General features: G+C 36.6%; 3 protein-coding genes across 6 annotated transcripts; all 3 read left to right on the forward strand.

The window, feature by feature from the left end:
* The first annotated feature begins 209 nt into the window (after positions 1-209).
* LOC113763781 (beta-taxilin) lies at positions 210-7,298 on the forward strand. 4 transcript variants are annotated; one of them, XM_027307700.1, is made up of 12 exons: positions 210-385; positions 547-901; positions 2,070-2,149; positions 3,140-3,248; positions 3,969-4,036; positions 4,194-4,271; positions 4,686-4,750; positions 4,952-5,018; positions 5,112-5,294; positions 5,730-5,786; positions 5,964-6,059; positions 6,629-7,298. In XM_027307700.1, exons 2-12 carry the CDS (start codon positions 559-561, stop codon positions 6,761-6,763), a joined length of 1,281 nt encoding a protein of 426 aa, XP_027163501.1. In that variant the 5' UTR covers positions 210-385; positions 547-558; the 3' UTR covers positions 6,764-7,298. The 4 variants fall into 4 exon arrangements, with proteins under 4 accessions (XP_027163501.1, XP_027163502.1, XP_027163503.1 ...); XM_027307701.1 differs by having other exon boundaries at positions 211-385; positions 2,088-2,149; XM_027307702.1 differs by lacking the exon at positions 210-385 and having other exon boundaries at positions 688-901; positions 2,070-2,153.
* A 979-nt stretch (positions 7,299-8,277) lies between these two features.
* LOC113763788 (general transcription factor IIF subunit 2) lies at positions 8,278-12,753 on the forward strand. The gene is made up of 6 exons (XM_027307720.1): positions 8,278-8,602; positions 9,456-9,564; positions 10,632-10,762; positions 10,911-10,985; positions 11,089-11,235; positions 12,439-12,753. Exons 1-6 carry the CDS (start codon positions 8,279-8,281, stop codon positions 12,556-12,558), a joined length of 906 nt encoding a protein of 301 aa, XP_027163521.1. The 5' UTR covers position 8,278; the 3' UTR covers positions 12,559-12,753.
* A 2,168-nt stretch (positions 12,754-14,921) lies between these two features.
* LOC113760821 lies at positions 14,922-18,369 on the forward strand. The gene is made up of 4 exons (XM_027303555.1): positions 14,922-15,210; positions 16,557-16,709; positions 16,887-17,192; positions 17,420-18,369. The coding sequence occupies exons 2-4, from the start codon at positions 16,575-16,577 to the stop codon at positions 18,044-18,046; spliced, it is 1,068 nt and encodes a 355-aa protein (XP_027159356.1). The 5' UTR covers positions 14,922-15,210; positions 16,557-16,574; the 3' UTR covers positions 18,047-18,369.
* Positions 18,370-18,456: the final 87 nt, after the last annotated feature.

Below are 18,456 nucleotides of genomic sequence, written 5' to 3' on the forward strand. Positions count from 1 at the left end.
ATGAATTGTACCAAATCTCAACCTTACTCGTCTTAATTCCCACTAATAAAGAGATGCTTTGACACTCTACTTTAGATTTTCTTCACTGAAAATGAGAGTTGAACCCCACCTATATAATATAACCAAAGAAGGACTGGTGTCCACTGAAGCTTGGATTAGGTGGTACACTGTACGGGGATAAAGTTTAATTGCCAAATATGGAAACTGAGCTTTAAATTTCACGAGAATTGAAATTACCAATTCACCTATTCAAGTAGTAGTAGCGTTTAGTCCACGAAAAAGGATCCGAGATCAACCGAGGTGTGCAAGTTTCACTTTCAGAACTGCAAAGCAGCAAAGCAACAGTTCCCTCCTCCGGTCCCCCCTTCAGAAAACCTTCGCTCTGGTAATCTTTACATTGTTTTGTGCAATTACTTGTCAATTAAAATAGCTAGGGTTTTAGTTTCTTTCACATTCCTTGGATTCTTTCACAAAACTGGAACGCATTCAAAAGTTTCGTTGTTCAGTCAAGAACTAGGATTGTATGAGGAATTTTCTTGTGGACAGTTTACAGTTGATATGGAGAATCCCAATCCGACTATGAGCCCTAACCCTGACGCGAATCAGCTTCCGGAGGCAGATTCCTTGCCTGATGGGTTTGTGGAGAGCTCCTCGACAGTCGACCAGCTGGGCCCGGAAACTCCAAAGACTGAGGACGAAGACAAGGAGCCGGAACCGATTGATTATAAGGAGGAAAAATTAGTGGATCCCAATTTGAGGCCTCAGTTAGTGGGTGATGATGACCTTGATTTGGTTGAGGAGAAAAGTGAAGAAGCAACGGCGGTGGTGGCGGGATCAGAAAATGCTGAATCCAGTCGTGGAAATGCACAAGTCGAGGAAGATTGTCAAAATTCTGGAAAATGTAACTTTTTGTTCCTCTAATTAGTAGTATTTATGGTTTATTTTCTTTTACACTTGCTTTGAACAGTTTGCATTAAGTTTAATTTGAATATTGTGGAAAGTGCGGGCGAATGGCACGATAAAAGTATGTTGTTTTTCTCGTGGTTAAAGACGTTAGACCTCATTTGCCTTGTCAGGTGAATTGCCTACATATTCAGATTGATTAATTGGTCATGTGGCAAAATGATTATGCTAGTATTTGTTGGGATTTTTTTGTTAAATTTAGAAGTAGACATCAATTATACAAACTTGCTACTGCTTAAAAGTTGGAAAAATGTACACAAGTTTGAACTACAGTCCTCCAAAATGAGAACCAAGAATAGATAAATTTTCATGCATGATAATGGTGGAATTGTGCATAATGTATTCCATTGAGTGATTGCAAAATAATTTCCCATTTGCTTTTTCAATAATCTATGATGTTGCATTTTCCTTCTCAGGATGATGATTCTCCCATGATTCTGTTGTATGTGATAATGTCCTCAATCTTACATGTCACTTTTCCACTGTATGCTTTTTTTCTTTTTCTTTTTGGGAAGTGGAATAAGATGCACGGGCTGGGGTCTAACTCTAGGTCAAGTGGCTTGGAATTGGCCTTCGTTGGCCAATTTAGGATCCGGATGTTCATTTTGTATCTGTATTATTCATTAATTGGACATTTTTGTGCATCATCTTTAAATTATGCTATCATAGATTTAGTTTCTACATGTAGATTTCTTGAGTATTGTGATACCAAAGCCCACATCCTACATTCAACAACAACCACATTAAAGTTCAGATTTATTTTTTTCCTTCTGAAAAACCAAGTAAGTGAAATGGGGCAAGGAATAGATGGTATTTGCTTTCATTTTCTGGAGTGTATCAAGGGTTTGGTGGACAATATTTAACTGTGTTAAAGAGATACCTTGCAACCTTTTCACCTGGATCAGTTCTCATTTCACATGAATTTAAGTTTTATTATTTTACCAGTCATTTCTTGCACATATCTGCTGCCATATGTTGATGAGTGATACGTGGATCCAGGTTTTTGATGCATGTATTTCAAATTTAATGAGTTCATCTTTGAACTTTATTATTTAGTTTAAGACATAAGTAAGTTTCTTTACTATTATCCTGTAAAACTTTTGCAGCTAATAGTGATATCTCAGGTCCACAAGTTGATAGCAAGGGGATGTCTTCATCAGGAAATGCTGAAAACAACAAAAAAGCAGTCAGTAATACCTTTGTCCTTACATTTTCTTGGCTCTTGTTGGTGACTAGTCCTCATTGTGCTTTTGTCTTTTGGCCGATTATGCATCTGCCATGAATTTTATGGTTTTTTAGCAATCAATATCCGATTTTGGCACATTGCGTTTATATTTTCCTCAAATATTTGCTTTGTGCTTACTTGGGTTTTCTGGCTTAATTTAGTACAAATAGAAGACAAATTTTGGAAGTGATTGTAGCCCTGAAGGTAGCACCACTCACTTTAGCAAGTGTCCCAAAGCATATTCCGGCGAGTATAGAATCAGAAAATCTAACACTTGTATCCTGGCTTCTTGTAGTCGCTGTTTATCAACTCTGAGCAAAATTAAGGTAGTACATGTAAGCAGATGCTAAGCCAATGGGAAAAGAACATTCACTTTTAGTCACTCTAAGCTACCAAATTATAGCATTTGATCCAAATATCCAACAGCTTCTGAGATTATCATGAATGTCTACAGACTCTTTCTTGCTTATCATCCATCAAATTGGGAAATCATCCGGGTGTATGAGAAGGGATCCCCTAGCTGTAAATCCAGTTTTAGATTTTCTAGTAGAGTTTCTACTTCTGGTGTAATTATTTGAAACTCTTTCAAAGAAGCCTTTACCATTTGTCAGGAGTAATTTATGTTAATCATGTTTGTCCATTTAACTTGGTTTAGAACTAGTCATATGCCTTTTTTCCATTTTCTTAAACCACGAGAAATTGATGTCTTCCATAGATTATCATTTTCAAGGCTGCCAGCTGTCTTGAAGTGTTATTAACTACTTTTGGTTTAGCTGAAGCTTAAAAAAGCTGATTTTCAGAGCATCTGTCAAGGTGCTCTTCAAAACAGCTTTAAGCTTCACTTTCAACTTTTTCAAATACTTTTGCCCCCCCCCCTTTTTGCTTATTCATTTTTAATTTCTTTTTGACTAGTAACTTACATTCTGATCTTTTTACTACTTTACATATCAGGAGGCTACTGAAGGGAAACGTAAGAATGCCAAGCGCACATTTAAATCAGAAAAGGAGTTTCTGGAGTTCACTTTAAAGTATCAACACGTTCTTGCTGAAAGAGATTCTGGTACCCTGTTACTGTAGCATCTGCTTTGGATTCTATATTACCATGGCATCTCTAGTATGCATTTTCTTGAATTGAAGCATTCCTATTGGATGGGTTACCGAAAATTCGTAGGGGCAGCTGTTGAAGCCATAGCATGTCAAGTCTACCTTATTGTTGTATTGTTGTGGTTAAGTTGTTAATGTGAGTTTTTGAGACAGCAGTTAGGGGGTCCTATTATCATGATACTGATTGACGATAACAGAGAAGAAAGTTAAGCTATAACAGCAACAGGATGTTCCTTAAACGTTTATAGTTTATTAGCAACATTGGCTAGGGAAGTCTAAAAGCTCTGGACAGAGCTCTCTCCCAGAACAACAAAGGGAAAAATAAGTAGCAATGGGACTCTCAGCTGCATGATTTTTTTTTTTTGGATTCTTTCCAATATCTGGTTTAGATTTGTCTCTTCATGGCTTCAAACCTAGTGCTTCCCTGTCTATGTACATAATGTGTTGAAGGAATATACCAACCTGCCTTTATGTTAGCCTATGTGGCTGGTGCATGAATATCCCCTTCAATTTGCTACGTCATGAGTATATATCAAATTGACAGTGTCACTCTGATGTCAATCATCTTAACTAGTCAAAATATCTTTAGGTTTACTAGCATATTGTTCTGTTGGAGATAGTTGCACTTCTTTACCCTCTAATGTATTGATTTGTTTGCTTTGTTCTCTTTGTGCAGCCATTGCTGTTCGAGATAAACTTGAGTCACTGTGTCGAGAATTGCAACGTCAGAACAAAACGCTGATGGTATGCCCTGTTTCTTCTATGGTACCTTTAGAACAAACAAACATTTTTGTTAGAAGGTTGATCTTTGCAAAAATGATCTGACTGAATTCTGTAAATTAGCTTTAGTCCTGGCGTAATGTGCTTCTGATGGATGCTGCTGGGTTACAATATTTTGCAGGATGAATGCAGACGTGTGTCCACAGAGAGTCAGAATTTGAGACAAGATCTGTCAAACAAGTTCCAAGATGCCATTAAAGTATGAAAGACTTTTTTGTTTGTTATGCATAGTATATCCAAGAAAGTTATGTATCTTTATGGAAACTGATAGCATGTAGAAATGGCCTGGTAAGAATACAGTGATGAATTGTTTTCTTTTTCATTTGAGCAGCAGAGACATCCCTAACTATACTGTGACTCGAATGAATTGCTGTGGAAGCTCTTCTTGACTTGCCTACTGGTTTTCTAATGGGAGTAAAATCACTTATAGTGGCCTACAGATGAAAGAAAAAGTCAATAACTGTTGCATCAAATGATTTGGAAGTACATGATGAATTTCTATATTGGCTTGTCTTCAATTACATACTCAGAAAAGAGCATTGGATTTGTTTCCCATTTTCAGCATTCTGAACTTTTCTTTTTATTTTATTTTATTTGAATTTCTCTTTTGTAGGAAGTAAGCAATAAGCTGGATGAACAGAAAGATGAATGTCTGTCTCAGTTGAAAGAAAATGAGATGTAAGATTACACAAATTTGTCACCATATCCACTTCCATCTAACATGTGCGAAACCATGATATCAGCACATTATGAATAGTGAGGTTGATCTAATAAATTTATACTGAGGATGTAACTTGAACTCAGTTTTTGTGTATGATTCTTTCTTGAAAGAAAAATGTTTGGCCTTTTTCCTTTGTAATTCAATTCTCTTAATTCCAGGCTAAAATACAAGTTGAAAGAACTTGCTGACCAATATGCACTATCTGAACAGCAACATGCCCAGAAGGTGAACTTGCTGATCTGATAGACTTCCACTTCTTCATTTTTTCTTTATTTCTCTTTTGCAAATTTGAACTCACTTCATGTTTTTGCTTCACAGTTGAAGCAAAAGGAACTTGAACTTCAGCTTGCTGATTTAAAACTTAAGCAACATGAGGAGAAATTGGTCCAGGAACAGTCACAGATGAAATTGTATGCTGAGCAGGTGTCACATCTATTAGCAACTGAAAAAAATTTGAGATTACAGTTGACAGCTGATGGAGACAAATTCCAGCAATTCCAGGTTGAGTATATTGTGCTGTAACATTTTGAGTTTCTACCAAATTTCCAACTGTTTGGTACAAGATTTAGAGTTGATGTTGGATCAATAACTGTAAGGATTACACGTCTGATTATATGACTATTGAGTTGGAAACTCCTTATTGACTAATTCATCTCATGACTTGCATAGTTTTTAATTGGGGGATGACCTGCATTATAAGGTTGCTATTGAAAATTTCTAGTAGTTAGTGTCCATCAATATATGTTTCCTTCTCTTGAATATGTGAATAATCTGTTGTCCTGAAACTAACAATATGTAGATGTTTTTGTTAATTGAACTGTTCACATGAAAAGTAAACTCAGGCATGTCTGTTGTGTTTCATTATTTGAGAATGTTAACTTGGGTATCTTCTGTCTCCTTTGCTGAACTTTTGTAGATCTTGTTGCCTGTTTTCAGGAAGCATTGATGAAAAGCAATGAGGTCTTTGAAACATTCAAGCAAGAAATAGAGAAGGTAGACAGCAATATGCTTTTAATGTTGTTCTGCCCTTTTATTGCACTTTTAATCTAAAGCTATAGAATGGTATTTGAATCTCTCCCAACCTGCTGATGAGGATTACTCTCTTCACTACTGCACTTTTGGAAGGAAAAAGCACTTTCTGATTTTCAACTTTTTTGTATCTGAGTCCAGATGGCCAAATCAATTAAGGAACTTAAAAAGGAAAACGCATTCTTGAAGAACAAATGTGAGAAATCAGATATATCTCTCATAGAGCTTGTTGAGGAGGTAAGAGGTTGACTTTAACTCACATGAGTTTATAGCTTTAGTCTTGAGCCTCTTTTCTTATCAATCCTCATTCTCTCTGAAGTCCGAGCAATAATTTCCTATTTCATGTTCAAGAGCAAGTATTCCCTGTGTTATGTGTGAATACAATTTTTATGCAGAAGTTAAAAACTTGTTCAGCGGAGCTTTATAAATCTGATGACCATCTCTTTATCCAGAATCACCCCTCTCCAGTTAATATAACAATTAGGGAGCATCTGGAAAAACAGAACATTAACCATTTTCCATATGACATTGGGAGCATGATTTTTAAACACTAATAAAGTTGAGATCCTGAAAACATGACAAACTGCAAGAAATGCTGACCTAAGCCAACAGCTGCAACCTAGAAGAGGCTCTAAATATCTTCTTGTTTATTGCTACATCACTATGCAAGTTGGACATACTGGTAGCTATCGTTTTATCCTTTGGTTGCAGTGAATATATATGGTGGTTACTATAATGTGTTATCCGGGTTTTGGAATCCCCTTTTATGCTTTAAATAACTTCTCTTGGTGCCTCTTTCTATCCAGCGTGAACTCCTAAAGAAACAGCTGGAGAGAACAAGGAACCAGAAGGAAAAACTGGAGGCTTTATGCAGGTCACTTCAAGCAGAGAGAAAAGCAAATTCCACTGGGAGCAGCAGCTCAGACGCAGTTTCAGTTTAGTTCAATTGCAAACGCAGTTTAAACCTGTTGAGCTGCTATGAGAATCACATAGGGATGCATAAAGGAAAGCAAAAATCATGTGGGAGGAGCAGCTTGGCTGCTGTTGCTGTTTCCATTCGTGGCGGTGGATTTTTGGAACGCTATTCTTTATCATGTACTATTGGGTTGCTATTGTTTCTTCCTGTAATCAAGTGGAGTATGACGAAAATTTTTTGGGGTTATACGAGTCAAACTTATTGTTCTTGTATATGTATCATTATATTAAATCAAGCTGAAACAGATTGTGTGAACAAATTCAATTCAGGTTATGTGCTTTGTCTCAAATCTTAGGAGATAGGTGGAGGAAGATCTTTGGGCATTTAGTATCTCTTTCAGCATCAGAAAGGCTGTCAGTTTTACTAGCTGTCGGCAGAGCGATAGTCATAATTAGATTTGTCTTCGAGCCCTGGCTCTCCACTTGTTTTCTCAGAAACAGAATCATCTTTCTGCCCTTGTCAGATGTAGCTATCACACGCTATTTTCTTTAATTTTGGGTTGTTTGTAACTTGTCAAGGTACTGTGGTAATTCTTCAGCTGGGAATTTTATGGCCACGAATATTGAACACAGAAAAAGGTAATACAAATCTGTCCAGATTTTTTCTGCACTCAGTGTTAAAAGAGATTGAAGGTCTCGACCTAATAGAGTCGATTAAGATCTTACTTGATTACAAGAGGACCCCCAGTTCATTTGAACAAGATGAAGCTTGAAACAAGCCTCTCACGGGAAAAAATGCATTTTTTTCTGTTCCAAAATTACAAAATGTCATGCGATTTGTCGTCATGCTCCTAAACCTAATCAACTCATCAATTAATTGATCTAGTCATAACGAACTTTTAAGGGCTTCAAAAAAATATTAAGTAATTTGAGATTTTTTTCAAATTATAATTTTTAAGTTCGTGGCATATTTATGTCCTTATCATAACCTAAGATTGATAGCTATCGTGTTTGGATAACAAATTATTTACACAAATTTATTTTTAAATATATTTTTCAATCATTTTTTTTATCTCGCATATATCACATAAAAAAAATGTTATAATATATTTTTCAAAAAATTATTTCAAATAATCTGTTATTTAAACACACACAGCATATTTTCATTCTCATGAAAGATTTTATTCACTCTCTAATAAAACAAACTATTGTAATCATTTCCCTAATAAGCTACACTTTCCAAAAAAGAGTGATATCTTGGACCTATATATTTATATATACACACACACTAAATACAAAGGATAAATAGTTTACCTATTTTCTCTTTCCTTTTTATGTTTATCTAATAAAAGGAGAAGAAGGGAACGGCTCGGATCTCCCAAGAGAACAACAAATCAAACGCCAGACTCCACCTCAGTCCTTTCCTCTAAGTCGCTGATGCCTCCATTTAACTATAGTATAAATAAATAAATCTCCTCAGGGTCTCTGTGTTCGTTGGAAACTGAAAAAGGCCTCCTGTTTTCCTCCCCGCCACCTCAGTCATGGCGGAGAAAACCACCATCGCCCCTAACTCCACCACCAACAGTTATACTTGCATTGAAAACAGCAACAATAACGGGGTTATGAGGAATGGGCAGTTGGAGACGAGCAAAGCGGAGAGACACGTCTGGCTAATGAAATGCCCTCCCCTCGTTTCTCGTTCTTTGAACCAACATCATCCTCATCCTCATGACTACTCTTCTTCTTCTTCCTCTTCTACCACTTCGTCATCGTTGTCATTTTCGTCTTCTTCTGATGGGCCTATTGCTAAAGTCGTCGTCGCCGTCGACCCTTTACTCCCCAACGACGACTTCTCTTCTACTCAGGTATCTCAATTCTACCTCCTGTTACCCTCCTGCATTCTTTAGTTTCTCAATTACTTGTTTGCCTATTTTATTCCGAATGCATGCAAGAATTGTGAACCCTGAATTTACTGTTACAACTTTTTAAGGGTAAAGAGTAAAATTGCGTGCATGAGGGTGAGGCACCATCATCCTTGTCATGAAGGTTTTAAGTTTGGGATATGTCCTTGATAGTTTTGTAGATATATGCTTTTGCATTTCTTGCTTTCAAATTTATACTTATTCTATTTTATCACAGTTGGGCTTGTGTCTCGCTGTCGTCTGTTACTTCTTTTTAAGCATGCATGTGGGTGTTGTGGTGTTCTAGGACTAGGAGAGGAATATTGCTACATAGACAATATTGAACTTGACCATATTTCTATCCAAATTTGGAAAATTTCTGTTTCAAACGAAGAAGATTTATCCTATAGTATTAGCACAATTCAACTATTTTTGTTTTCAACATGCTTTGGGATTGGTCTTGATGTTTTTCCGCTTTTCCTTTTACTTTGTTTATGTTTTCAAAATTTTGAGAACCATTTAAGTCCTGCTAAAGTTGGTTTACGACAAAATTATATCTCTGTTTGGGATGCCTCGTTGCTTGCGGGTCCATTTGAGTCTTTTGAGAAGATAAATCAACACAGCACGTCTTTCTTATTTGGTGTATTTCCATATTCTGTGCATGGAGATTTAATTTGTGATGTACTCGTCCTCCTTTTGTTTGTCAATCTTTTCAGGTCGAGGAGAAGGATTGGAGTATTTCTTTTGCATACAAGTTCTGTTTCCTATGAGTATATGTTTTCTTCCAATTTTCATTCCTTGTTTAAATTATTATCAGTTCACTATGGAATTGGCTGGCGCGGAATCTGGAAACATTCCCAAGTGCTATTCCATGGACATGTCAACGGATTTTATTCCAATGTCTGTATTCTCCGAGTCAGCTCAAGGTGAATGCATTTTCTACCCATCAAAAAAAAAAAAATCCAACAAACTTTTCAGTCTTGTTCTTTTCTTCTTTCCTTGGTGTCATCTAACTTTGTGGATTAATACTTAAGTAATACCGATTCCAAATATCTTTTACCTTTTGAAAATTTTCATACTTCTATTATAAAATTTGGCTGTGTTCTGTACTGGTTATTTGATTGTTGCGTGTAGCACTCAAAGAAATTTAAGAGGTGTTATTCCTTACGAATTGGAGTTTTATGTATGACAGAACCGATCTATTCTAAGGCTATTAGAACTGATAATAACTTTGTTGTCGGATTCCTATAATTGTAAAATTCCCATTGATTTAATTTTCTAGCAGCACTCTTGTGGGTGATGTCTTATCCCCATTTTGTTGTTTATTGTTTCTCTTTGCTCTTTCTTCCTAACTTATCGCATATCTGGTGAGGGAGGCACATCAATGGTGAAATATGGGTTGCTAGATTAATCTCCCAGAAGTGTTATGCCTAACCTCAATTCAAACGAGCACGGAGTTGAGAGCAAGATAAGTTGGAATTTCCAGTTGAGTTTAATCTTTTAGATTTGACAGGATAACATTCTTTAACAAGTAGTCCTAGAAAATTTCATTTGTGCTGTGAGACTTTAAATTTCTGCATGATGTTTACATCCTTGAAAAACTCCTTTTTCTTCCTCACACTCTGTCCTGTAGTCATGGTAAAATTGCTTGATTTTTTATTCTAATTTTGATCACAGAATAATATCTTCTGATTTGACCTGGTTTAGAACCTATCACGTTACTAGTTTTACTGTTTCACTGAATAATCTTTGGTGGATCATTTTCGTTGATTTTGAAATTTTTTTTTATGCAAAAGAAACCTTTATGCTGCTGATGTCTGCCTTCCTAATCTATAACTTCCTTTGAAATGCACAAAACATGTTTGCATATGGCCATAGTTTAGCCTAGTGCCCTTGTTTTTTAACATTTTACGTAGACCAAGTATTTGACAGTAATTCATTAGGTTTTGGTTTGCTCAAAGTAAATACATACAGAGTTTCTTTGTCATTTCAGGAAAGGTTTCTGTGGAAGGGAAAATCTATCACAAATTTGACATGAAGCCTCACGGTAAAACCATTGAGGACTATGGAAAATTATGCCGTGAGAGGACAACCAAATACATGACAAAAACTAGACAGATACAGGTAGAATCTTCTTCTTTTTTTTTTTCAAATAAGGATCAATATCCTTTATTTTGCATCATAAGATGTATTTTTGATATATTATGGTCTCTCTTTCACATTTTATGAGTAATACTACTCTCATGATATGATGTAACCTTCCATTGTGCAGGTTATTGACGATGATAGTGGTCAGCATTTAAGGCCTATGCCTGGATTGTTTGGTCTAAAGGCTTCAGGACCTCAAGTAATTCAAGGAATCTTCACTTCTAGTTGCTGCTTTTGTTTCATAGGATAGTTGTGTTGTCTGCCATCACAATATACATATAAAGGCCTGCATTCTTGAACAGGAGAAGAGGAAAATGCCAGTTAAGAGTTCAGAGTTGAAAAGAACAAGAAGGGACCGTAATGAAATGGAAGAGATCATGTTCAAGCTCTTTGAAAGGCAACCAAATTGGACACTAAAACAACTTGTTCAGGAAACAGACCAACCAGAGGTGTGTAAGCTTAAGCCTCTTTCTTCTTTTGGCATTTTTGTTTGTACTTGATATTTCTGTACCATGCATTCTAATTTCATGCATCTAAGGGTAGTTTTTGCTGTTATTCTTGAAGTTGTGTACTTGTACATGTTGATCCAGCGGTGTAGGAAATTTCTTGAAATTAGATGTTATTCCAGTAAAGTTTTCCCATCCAGTTGTTATTTTGGCAGACAAACAACTTAAGCTCCACCAGAGGTTTTTTTTTTTTTTTTTTTTTTAAAAATTTATGTTAAGCTTTCACAAGAATATGTATTTATCTTATTGAGTAAATTTTATATATACTGACAGTGTATACACTATCACCGTTGGATTCAGGACATATGTGCAAAAGTTGAATTTAAAATTCAAATTTTGCATAATTGTCATTTATCCAATGCTAACAGTGTATACACTGCCAGTGTATGAAAAATTAATCTTATCTTATTTCTTTCGTTTCTTTTTTTTTGGGGGGGGGGGGGTGATTTGTCTGTTAAGGTTTCACAAGAAAATGTCTAAGGTGCAACAGATGTGCTTTATTTTTAAGTTCGAATCCAACTTCAGCTGGTTAAGTGGAAATTCGGCCTGGATAGCCAGAAAAAAAAAAGTAATTTTACCTGATAAAGTTAGGGCCAACTCTTTTTGAGCGTGGAGGAACTGAGTCTGGCAACAAGTAGCTGTGCTTGGGCCTTGTGAGGTTGTTCTATTTTCAAATTGCTCTGAATGCATGGAGACAGATGTATAGGAACAAAAAATGGAATAGGCAAGGACTTTAGGTGAGGGGAATAGGAACCGCCACAGATGATTGAAAGAGAGATCCCGCCCCGGGGGAGGGGGGGGGAAGGGGGGGGGGGAGATTGCGGAGACTCACTTCAAGTACTCATTTACATGTAGTCAGGAGTATGAAAACATCAAACTTTACAGTTGATGGTTCTACATTATGTTCTTCCAGCCAAATCTATTGTTAATTTCATTATGAACAAAAGCATTTCATTGAAGTTGCTGGCGACGACTTTAAATGAAGGACTTAGCTCTTTTAGTCTTTTTATAATTCTGTTTATGCTTTATATTGGTGTTATATGTTGTATAGGAATAGCTTCACGGCCTTGTCTTTCTGGTCCTCCTCGTAATCTTCCCATCTTACTAATGAGTTTTTTCTTCTTCTGGCAACCTTTTTCTTTGCAGCAATTTCTGAAAGACATGCTTAAACTTCTCTGCGTATATAATAACAAGGGATCAAATCAAGGCACTTATGAGCTGAAGCCCGAGTACAAGAAATCTGAAGATGAGCCGAACTCCAAGTAGTGTGCAGGATATATGATTTTTGAAGATGAGCGGAACTCCCAAGTATATGATTTTTGTTTCGCCTTACCGGCCTTCTTTGCTTCTTGCTTCACCTTGTGATTCTGTAAATAATTAGATACAGTCTGCGGTTTATGATTGACAAGAAAGCATTGCCTTTCTGTTGATAAATTATCCATCATTTTGAAGTTTTTATTACTGGACTACAGTTTAGTACGACAGGGTCATCGACACAGCAGAGAAACTTGACGAGAAAGAGCAATGCCTCTCTGTCGATTAAATCTTTGAATATTTCAAAACCCTGGTGCTGAATTGCTGTAGTTGTCATCGTCTTTCATTGATAGGCAGGTTCATACAAACAGTTTTAAACGGCAAGTATGCTTTGTTTGACTATGAGCGGTTGAGCACTGTAGTATTCTTGTAAACGTTAGGCGCCGCTTTGGTTTTTGTCAGAGTGGTTGGCAAGTAAACTAAATTGATGCCCTGGGCTGCAGGTAACAAACTCCACCGTAAAAATCAGGGAAAATGGCAAAGCAATGACTTTCACCACTAAAGCATGCAGTTCAAGCTCTGCTTACCTTACTGCCTAACAGACATTGCTGCATGGGCATATTGCATTACCCATCCTGCTTTGCTTTGCTTTACTTTGTTGGTTTAGTCACATTCCAAGTGTGCTTGATAAAACTGAAGCGTGAAATCTGAAATTTGAATTTATTAAGTTATTGAATTATTAAGTATTAAATTAAATATATTTGAGTGTATATCATATTTAGTGATAAATGAATAGATTATTACTTATCTTTGGAATCAAGTTTTACTTAAAAAATTAAGTGTCACTTAATTAATTTAAATATTTAATTTTTTATTATCAAATACGTTTTAACATGTTAAAATATGAATTCATTAAATTTAAGTGTTGAATCGGATTATCCTACAAAAAACAGAGCCGCAAGGAGTGGATGCAATTGTATTGGTTTGGTTGATGGCCAAAAAATCAGTTAAAAGAAGGGCCAAGTGTACGAGTAATGGACCATTGGTGCTGTCTTGTTGGTGGCACAATAATTGGTCTGATTTTTCTAGATTTAGTTGGTCTTATCATTGTTGTTTTGGCAAGAATTTACAAGTGTTTGGCAGGGTATCAAAAGCCCGGAAAAAAATACCACAAAAAAATTTTTTTTTTTTTGGTAGGAAACAACAAACTATGAAAGTGGCAGTTGTCTAGATTCAAAGAATATGACATTTTATACTAGTTCGCATGGCCATCGTGCGCGATTTCGAGCAAACGTGATCAGCATTGGAAGCTTCCATTGTCGCCCACGCTAAAAGTCAAAAGGTCCGTTGTGTAGAATTCAAAAATTTTATCAAAAAATTATAGGAGATATATTTGAAAAAGTTAGGGGAGACAATTTACTTACATAAAAATATATCCCTAAGAGAAGAGAAAAATAGTTATTAATCAATAATATATTAATCATATATCAAATTTCACCATTCTCAACTAATCATAGTAATATGACTTTCTTGTAGACTAAATAATTTGATAAACAAACCTTACACTACAATAAATTTTTTAATAAAATACTAATTTCTAAATAATAAATAGTTAGAGTTATATATATATATATATAGAGAGAGAGAGAGAGCAACAAAGAGGGTAAAATTTAAGAAATAGGGGAAGACAATAATGACCTCCAAAAACTTCTCTCTTTTGAAGTCTCGACTTAATAAAAAAGTTAGACTCATATTATAACATTTAGGTGTTGCTATTTTAACAGCTAACAAAATAAAGAACATGAATAAGAATTAGAGGAAGTCATATAGTAGTAAGTAATTTAGTAGATGCAATTTTTGTATTGGAATTGAAATTGGAAATTAACAACCATAGAAAGTCAAGGCCCCAACAATGGGGAAGGGCATTGGGGCAACCACACGATCATTGGTCAACTCAGATTTCCAAAAGCCAATTCTCCTTTTCCTACTCGGACAAACCCAAATTAGACCAATGCAAACCACAATGACTAGAACAAGAGGGAGGACAACTGTTACTATTAGTTTATGAGTTAATCTTATATATTACATACACCGGTAGAATATATATATAAAAAAATTTACGGACAACACTGACAGTATATCGACAATATATATATCATCACAGCTAATTGCGTGATATATGAAAAAAAGTCCTACGGGGCAACAAAGTCCTATATTTGATTTCAGAAAAAGGCCAAAGCAGCAAATTAAAAATGCGTTTAAGATTTTGACTATGTCCTCTTCCCCATTTGCTTTGTAGAAATTGAAACTATTATTAGGGGAGAACCGAAAATGGAATGGACTTCTTTTCTCCGAATGAAAAAGTCTAAGCTGTCAAATTAGGCCGGCTCGTGGTGTCCTCGCTGCTCGATTTTGGCGTGTGCTCTCCACGGCGTCGTTCGTCTTTCCCTTCTTCCTGTCTAAAGAATCATAAGGAAAAAAAAGAGACAAACTAAGGCATCTGTCTTCTCTCTTTCGTCCTTTCTTCTAGACTCACCAAACGAAACAAGACCCACCCCACCTACTTCATATTTCCTTCGTTAATTCTTTCATCTAGTTTTCTTCGCCTTCAAAGATCCTTTTTTGTCTATTCCTTTCTCTGACCTTCTTTCACGTTCATCTGAGGTATGATCAATATTTCCCTTTCTTGTTTGTATGGTTTATTGGTTTTCTGTTGTAGGCTTTTGTTCTCCTGCAGTTTAGTTCTGATTTGGATTCTGGATTCTGGATTTTATTCAAATTTATGCTCTTAAGCAACTTTCCCGGTAAATAATGAGTTATGGTTTATGGGCTTTTTGATGTTGAATGTTGGGTAGTCCTGTTGATGGGATGCAAAGGTCGAATCTTGGAGTTTGACTTTTGATTTCATATGCCCAAATTTTTCATTTTTTTTTTATTTATTGGGCTTTTGGCTTTCAGATAGATGCTCTGGTTATCCCAGTTGATTGGAATCCTGAGTTAAATGAGGATCCTTAATCAAAGTGTGTATTTTTTCCCATGTATGTTCTTAGTTTGACTGTCTTCCTTAAAAAGAAAAACCAAACCAGATTGATTTGTGCATGTCGAGCTTTTGGTGCTTGAGAATTTGCTTGTTATTAGCATGTTGGACATCAGAATTTGGGTGTCCAGAGAGTCTTTTGATCCATTAGTTGTTGACTTTCTGGATTCTTTGTGTTTTTATTCATGATAGTTGATGAACAATAAGTGACCTTTATGTCCTGAGTAAACCAGGAGTTCTGTGTCTTGATATAAATAGGGGCAGTTCATTTATGTGGTCTATATTTAAAAGCACACCTTCCTCTTGCGGACTAACGGAATAATGTTTACATAAGAAACGAACTCGTACAGTTCACTTGAATATACTTCTGATTGTCAAATCTTTTGATTTCATAAATTTCAAATTGGATCAGTGCTGTATAGTTATCTATGTAGCTGTATAAGAAGAAAGCATTGTAGTTATGTTTTTGGTATGTGAGTTATGCTTCCAATTGTTCAGGGCGATTGTTCTATACTTTATTTCTTGTTACGGTAAATATGAGGTTCTTTGTTTTGAGTTCAAATTCTGTTGTTAATGCAAACTCAGCCTGATTTCATAAATTCCCATGCTGGGTTTTCTCCCGATTTTTCATTTTTTATGATTTCTTTCTTTATCCGTGACTATTTAGGTTGTAGGATTAGGGGTTCATTAGTTAGGAGGAAAGATGCCCTTCTGAGATTGTTGTTGGAGAGATTATTTAAAAAAGATTAACGAACAAAACAAATGTTAGGGATTGTATAATTCTAAAGGAAAGGTGTCCTTGAAACTCTAGTTATCTTTGTATGGACAGTTCATTAATTTTTTTTCCTTATCTTGTTTTTGATAGTTTTGTTAGCTCATGATGTAAAGATGGCTGAAAATCACATCTCCCCTTTTAACTTCATTCATATCATTACAATTACGGCTGTTTGAATCGTGTACAATTTCTCTGCAGGTCATCCTGCTTTGTGAGATGGAATTTTTTGTCAGGGACACAAATGAAGAGTCCTTACCTTTTCCCCAAGGCATTGTTAGGTGTCCCTTCTTGAGGAACATTAATGAGCCAACTAACTTCTCCTTCTCAGCATCAATGGCGCATCCATTGCCTGTAAGTTGTGTATCTGTTAGATAGTTTTAGTCAGAAGCTTCGTTGATGCATGCTAATTGCACTACTCCTGTTGTATGTATTATGGTGTTTTTGGTCATGATGAATGCAGCATATATTGTGTATGCCCTAGTAAATTTGCATGACGTGGAGGGACTAATACATTTCCTTATTTTTTAGTGCCCTAACCAGGAACGTGGAGGAAAAGGTCCTATATTTGAAGATGGCCCCAATTTTGATATGGCATTTAGGCTTTTTCATGGGCAGAATGGTGTTGTTCCACTTTCAGGGAGATTCTTTGTTCCTCGTGAAAAGCCAGAATCTGAACCTGCACCAGCCCATTTCAATCCTTTGGCGGCAAAGGCAGCTACTATCAGCCTCTCAGCTTTTGGACCTGGTGGCCCTTTTGGTTTTGATGCATTCTCGAAAAAGTGGAAGAATCAGAAAAAGAACTCCCAGTCATCCAAACGAGATTCTTCTTCGAAGGTATGTGACCTTTTAATTTGTAGAAATGTCAATTCCTAAAGCTGCATAGGCTCATGTGCTAAACTTCTCTGGTATTACTAAGGCCTCATGATCACTGGCAGACAACATGTTTAGACAGAGTTCTTTAATCTGTAGGCAACTGGTGAACAGAAAGGCTCATATCCCCGTCCAAATAAGTATACCGTTGTGCGAACATTCCTTTTGATTGAATTTTTCTGATCTTTCAGGGTGGGGAATTGAAACATGAATCTATGAGCAATGAGTGGCTGCAAAATGGGAATTGTCCAATTGCAAAGTCTTACAGGGCTGTGAGTGGTGTCTTGCCTATTGTAGCGAAGGCCCTTCAGCCCCCTCCTGGCATGAGGCTCAAGTGCCCACCAGCAGTAGTTGCAGCTAGAGCTGCTTTAGCGCGGACTGCCTTTGCAAAAAACCTGCGACCACAGCCACTGCCTGAAAAAATGCTTGTGATTGGTGTTTTGGGCATGGCAGCTAATGTTCCTTTAGGAGTATGGAGAGAACATACAGAAAAATTTTCGCCTTCATGGTTTGCAGCCGTTCATGCAGCTGTCCCTTTTATAGGGATGCTTAGGAAGTCCGTATTGATGCCGAAGACAGCTATGGCGTTTACTATTGCTGCATCCATTCTTGGACAGGTTATTGGCTCAAGAGCTGAGCGATATCGTCTAAAGGCAGTTGCAACCAGAAAATCAGTTAGCCTCGAAACTTCAGTCAATGGTCCGATTCATGGAGCAGTTATTGGAGTTAACAGTGGCCATTGTGGCGAGATTGTTGACTGGAACAAAGTTCCTCTGTCGATTGCTGTGCCATCTTCATCGGCCAACGTGTATTGTTGATGTTTGGTCTCTTTGGTTTTCTTCTACTGATTTGTGCTACCCCCAGCCCCGCCGCCGGGGGGGAGGGGGGGGTGGGGGTGGTGGTGTTTATATATGTCTATTTTTTCCTTCTTTCATCGCCTTTTCTATCCTCAGACTGCATTCGGCTATTCAAGGAATAAAGAGAGAATGAGAGTATTCTTGTGAGAGATTCACTTATGAAATAATTGGAGGAAAGAGTGATTTGAGTACAAGTAATATTTATTCATGTAGACTTTTTCAGGCACACATCCTTGTTTCTAGTTGCGTTGTTGGATTTTGGTTAAAGAGTTTCTTTCCCTTCATTTCCTGTTTATGAATGGTGGAATGGTCAAGGTCGATTTCATTTTCCCAGTACCAAAACTTCTCATGAAAATTGCAGAAGCCATCGA

Source organism: Coffea eugenioides, chromosome 2 (genome assembly GCF_003713205.1).
Source record: "Coffea eugenioides isolate CCC68of chromosome 2, Ceug_1.0, whole genome shotgun sequence".
NCBI lineage: Eukaryota > Viridiplantae > Streptophyta > Magnoliopsida > Gentianales > Rubiaceae > Coffea > Coffea eugenioides.

Coding starts and splice junctions, on each gene's coding strand:
- LOC113763781 (XM_027307700.1), top strand. CDS start 559: ATGGAGAATCCCAATCCGACTATGAGCCCTAACCCTGACGCGAATCAG. Junction 2,150..3,139: donor CTGAAAACAACAAAAAAGCA/GTCAGTAATACC, acceptor TTTACATATCAG/GAGGCTACTGAAGGGAAACG. Junction 6,060..6,628: donor TCATAGAGCTTGTTGAGGAG/GTAAGAGGTTGA, acceptor CTTTCTATCCAG/CGTGAACTCCTAAAGAAACA.
- LOC113763788 (XM_027307720.1), top strand. CDS start 8,279: ATGGCGGAGAAAACCACCATCGCCCCTAACTCCACCACCAACAGTTAT. Junction 8,603..9,455: donor ACGACTTCTCTTCTACTCAG/GTATCTCAATTC, acceptor AATTATTATCAG/TTCACTATGGAATTGGCTGG. Junction 10,763..10,910: donor CAAAAACTAGACAGATACAG/GTAGAATCTTCT, acceptor TCCATTGTGCAG/GTTATTGACGATGATAGTGG.
- LOC113760821 (XM_027303555.1), top strand. CDS start 16,575: ATGGAATTTTTTGTCAGGGACACAAATGAAGAGTCCTTACCTTTTCCC. Junction 16,710..16,886: donor CAATGGCGCATCCATTGCCT/GTAAGTTGTGTA, acceptor CTTATTTTTTAG/TGCCCTAACCAGGAACGTGG. Junction 17,193..17,419: donor AACGAGATTCTTCTTCGAAG/GTATGTGACCTT, acceptor CTGATCTTTCAG/GGTGGGGAATTGAAACATGA.